Source organism: Ceratotherium simum, chromosome 37, assembly GCF_057802395.1.
Source record: "Ceratotherium simum simum isolate JZ-2026a chromosome 37, ASM5780239v1, whole genome shotgun sequence".
In the NCBI taxonomy this organism is placed as follows: Eukaryota; Metazoa; Chordata; class Mammalia; order Perissodactyla; family Rhinocerotidae; genus Ceratotherium; species Ceratotherium simum.
Window position 1 is genome coordinate 2,420,083 of NC_141936.1, and position 4,133 is coordinate 2,424,215.

At 58.1% G+C, this 4,133-nt stretch overlaps 1 protein-coding gene across 1 annotated transcript; it reads left to right on the forward strand.

Annotated features, from left to right (window-relative positions):
• Positions 1-864: 864 nt before the first annotated feature.
• Positions 865-1,923, forward strand: OTOS (otospiralin). The gene is made up of 3 exons (XM_004427740.3): positions 865-925; positions 1,092-1,118; positions 1,739-1,923. The coding sequence occupies exons 1-3, from the start codon at positions 868-870 to the stop codon at positions 1,921-1,923; spliced, it is 270 nt and encodes an 89-aa protein (XP_004427797.1). The 5' UTR covers positions 865-867.
• The last annotated feature ends 2,210 nt before the right edge of the window (positions 1,924-4,133 follow it).

A 4,133-nucleotide genomic window follows, 5' to 3' on the forward strand; every position in this document is an offset into this window, starting at 1 on the left:
CCAAAGACTTAATCATGACGCATAAGCAGGAAGGCGCTGGAGAGAAATGGGGCTGGACACCCACACTTCCCGCATGCGACTCTGCTCGATTGTGTCCTGTTGGCAGGGGCCGCTGATCCAGGGCTGCTAGGGGCTCCTGAGGTTCCCGTCCTGCCCGCCTGTCCCCATCAGGGCAGCGTTGCGGTTACCCTGCTCCTGGAGGGGGCGATCTCAGCCCCAATATGAGACTTAGAACGTCTTTCTCTCCTGTGGAGAGGAAACTGGGTTTATTTCCAGTACCAATGTTGAATCCAGTCCTAAAAACCTTAGAAGTGGCCTGTGCAAAGATGTTTTTCTCCCAATTTGAACTTTGGATCAGATTCCGCAAAGTGGACTGCTGTGATTCAGCTGCCAGCAGGGTCACAGGAGCCCACTGTCCTCTGGTCGTCGCTGAAATATTCAGTTTGACGGTTCAGGAGGCGACGTCTCCCTCCTGGTCCCCAGCCTTTTATAAGGAGGAACCTGTGCGCTGGTGGCAGACGCCCATCAGCTGTCGGGCTGGGGCTGAGCGGACAGCAAGGTAACCTCAGGAGGCAGACTGTGCCCTCGGACAGAGCGGGAGGAGGGGGGTGCTGCTTCTCAAATAGTTAACATTAAATAAGGCCAGCTAAATCTCCGAGTCCACCTCAGAATAATGGTGTGAAGCCACTGAAACTGAAATTGCTGTGAAAACACCGAGAACTTGTCTTCTCACCAGAGCTGTCTTCCCAGGAGTCGCCCGTTTGGGCGTGGTGGGAAGCTGCTGGGGCCCTGATGGGCGGGTGGTCTCACCCTTCTGCGTTCCTCCTGCTGCAGGTGGACCTGAGCAGCGTCGGTTGGTTGGGGAAGATGGAGGCCTGCCTGGTGCCCGGGGTGGCCCTCTGCCTCCTGCTGGGGCCTCTGGCAGGTGAGGGGCTGCTCCGTCCTCCTGTGCTCTCCCCTCTGCTCTCCCGTCGTCCCCTCCCCATTCCTGTCCCCTGTCTCCATCCCCCTGTCTCCCCGCTCAGGTAGCTTGTGTGGCGGTCCTGCCTTGGGGGGCCCTCCTGAGTTATTGCTCTCCTCTTCCTTTGCAGGGGCCAAACCTGTGCAGGAGAAGGGAGGTATTGTATTTCCTCCCATTTCTTTTCTCCCTCGCGCATGTGTGTGTGTCGGGTGGGGGTGGGGGAAGAGGAGGAAGCTGGGTGGGAGCTGGCTTCTTATCCCAGCAGATGAAGTGGGAGCCCTGGGTCGGCTCGAGGCTGGGCGCAGGCAGAGGGACTGGAGCCTCTTCCTCGGGCCCTGCCCTCCAGCCACCCGAGGGCACACTGGGCAGGAGGGACCTTCCAAGCCCCTGAGGACCCTGACATTCTCACCCCCAGAATGGACTCGTTTCTGTGGCCCTCCCACCCCGAGTCCTACCTCAGTGCAGAAGTGTCCGGACTCCAGGGCTGGGGGCTGTAGTCTCCTCTGACATCCCACCAGGACACCCCACGTCTCCCTCCCTGTCCTCCACCCCCTCCTCTGTCCCGAGGGGCAGGGCCTAGGTCATCCCCCACTGTTGCTCCAATGACCAGGCTCTGGGGTACTTCCACGGAGGACCCAGGATGGCCGAGGCCCTGCTCCCAGCTGGGAGAGTCCCTTCACTGGGATGGCGCTGCTGGGCACCTCCACCAGCCCGAGGCATCCGTGGGGCAGGACGAGAGGGGACAGCCCCTGAGGCAGGTTGTCGTGTGTCTTTCAGACCCCTATGCGGAGCTGCCGGCCATGCCCTACTGGCCTTTCTCCACCTCTGACTTCTGGAACTACGTGCAGTACTTCCAGGCCCTGGGCGCCTACCCCCAGGTGGAGGACATGGCCCGCACCTTCTTCGCTCACTTCCCCCTGGGGTCCACCCTGGGCTTCCACAGCCCCGACCAGGAGCAGTGAGGGTGGAGCCTGGTGCCCTGGGGCGGGCAGGGGCCCCCTGGCCTCGCATTCAATAAACTCTTGACTTCAGATGCACAACAGACGCTTGTGGGTTTTTTCAAGAAACAGGACCCATTTACTTCCCATCTGACAGATCACACCTTTGACTACTAGTGAGGTGCTATTAGTGAGCACCTCTTTAAGAAGTACGTGCACAATTTCTGTCCACAGAGCGTCAACAACTGCTCTGGCTTGGGGCTTGCTGCTTCATAAAGGTGACACGAAGTTCACCCTCTCATTAATCCTCACAACAACCCCAGAAGGGGTACTGCAGGTCCTCCGGAGTGTAGGTGGGGAAACTGAGGCAAACAGATGCCAGGTAACTGCCTGACTTGTTGACGGGACCCAGATCCCATCCAGGCAGCCTTGCCCTGGGGCCCCTGCCCTTGGCCACTAAGCTGGGCAGCAACCAGACCCCCAGTTGCCAACCCTGGGCTGGAGGCCCTGCCTGGGCCGCCACCCCTCACACTCGGCGCACTCCTGAGGGCAGTTCACACCAGGACAGAGGAGCCCCATCTGTGAGGAAGGCCAAGGGCAGGGCGTGCTGGGTCTGCAAGGGGACCGCGGGAGGGGATGGGGCTGCCCGCCCTGGACACTCCAGACAGAGAGGAAGGACGAGAAGGTAGCGCAGACGGTGTCGCAGGGACCGTCCTCACACCGCAGTGGTCGCTCTGCACGTGGTGAGCCCCACAGGCAGCATGCACACTGGAGACCCTGCAGGTCACACCCAGCAGATGGTGAAGAAACTGATTTCACCAGCTGCAACCAGCTTTTCTTTTAAAATAAGATGATAGAAAATACTATCCATTTAACTACAGATACTCGTATTTGTACTATTACACTAAAAAGAAACACGTAGGGTCTTGTGAAACTTGTGCATCACATGTTCTCTTCAGGTGGAAATGCGTGGTGGGAAGTGGGCTCGTCTTGCGTGAGGTCCAAGAGGTTTGGCAGGCTCTCAAAGGTGAATGAGGCCACGTCTGCTGCTTGTAGTGAGACGCCCTCAAGTCGTCTCCAGTCGGGGAGGCTATTAGGAGAGCTTTCATGGTGACAAAAGAGGGGGGACTCTCCTGGGACCTGGGCACAGCCACCAGCCGGGCTGCGAGGGACCTGGAAAAGGGGTGGTGGCTATAGTGCCCAGGGCAGCCCCGCTGGCTCGAGCACTCCAGCGCGGCTTCCTGTGCTCTCACCTCCACCTCCTGTCCCCACCGGTGGGTTCTCTCCTGTGTCCCAGGTTAAATGCTCAAGAGGAGGAGTCTGGTTGGGCCAGCCAATCACTTAGAGAAAAGCCAACAAATTCTTTATCTCTTTCTTTCCATCCTTGAGCTGGTTTGAATTTGGTTTCTGTAAATTAACTGCAATAAAAAAGAAAATCCTGATTCACACAATAGCTAGGCATGAAGGTTGGTCTTAGGTTCCCACTGGGAACAATTGAGCCTCGACCAAACGTAGCCGACAGAAGACACCCACTTACAGTAAAATTTCCATGATCTCGACCTGCATGTCAATTCAGGTGTGTGTGTGTGAACATTTACACCCTACTCAGATTTCCACGCTCCCAGTTGGGCAAGCATTAAAGAATGATGCCCCAGCTGCCTCTCCGTAGGCTGCTCAGAAGGACTGAAATCTGGAGTGCCCTCCCAGGAAGACCCTGCGGTGTCCTGACCAGAACTGTGTCCCCTCTTGGGAGTCAGCAGCACCCCTCAACTGCCGGGGGCACAAAGGTGCATTTATGTGTCTTAAAAGGCCCAGCTGCCCTCCCTCTCTTCTTGGAGGAACAAACCCCCACCCCAAGTCACCCTCAGCAGACCCCCTACCTGCCTACCTCACAGGCCCCTGGGGCCCCTCAGTCCCGTATTGATGACTCAGACTTGGCTGTGACCGTCCTCGTACACCTCAGCACACAACAGGCTGAGTTCTCTTCTATGCACCCCGTCTTGGTTTCGCCTCACAGCCAGACCTTGTGGGGGACTCCTCCACTTCCTGCCCCACATCCTTAGCCCCCTTCACCCCGCAACGCTCCACTGCTGTGTTCCTCACCATGAACAAGCACCTCCCATGGCCACCATCTTCTCATCCCTGCCATGGTTGCTGATGGCCTGGGGGACCACACACCCTCTGTAGCCAGCGGTCGCAGCCTGTGTCCTGGGGCAGTCAGGAAGAGGGCCCCT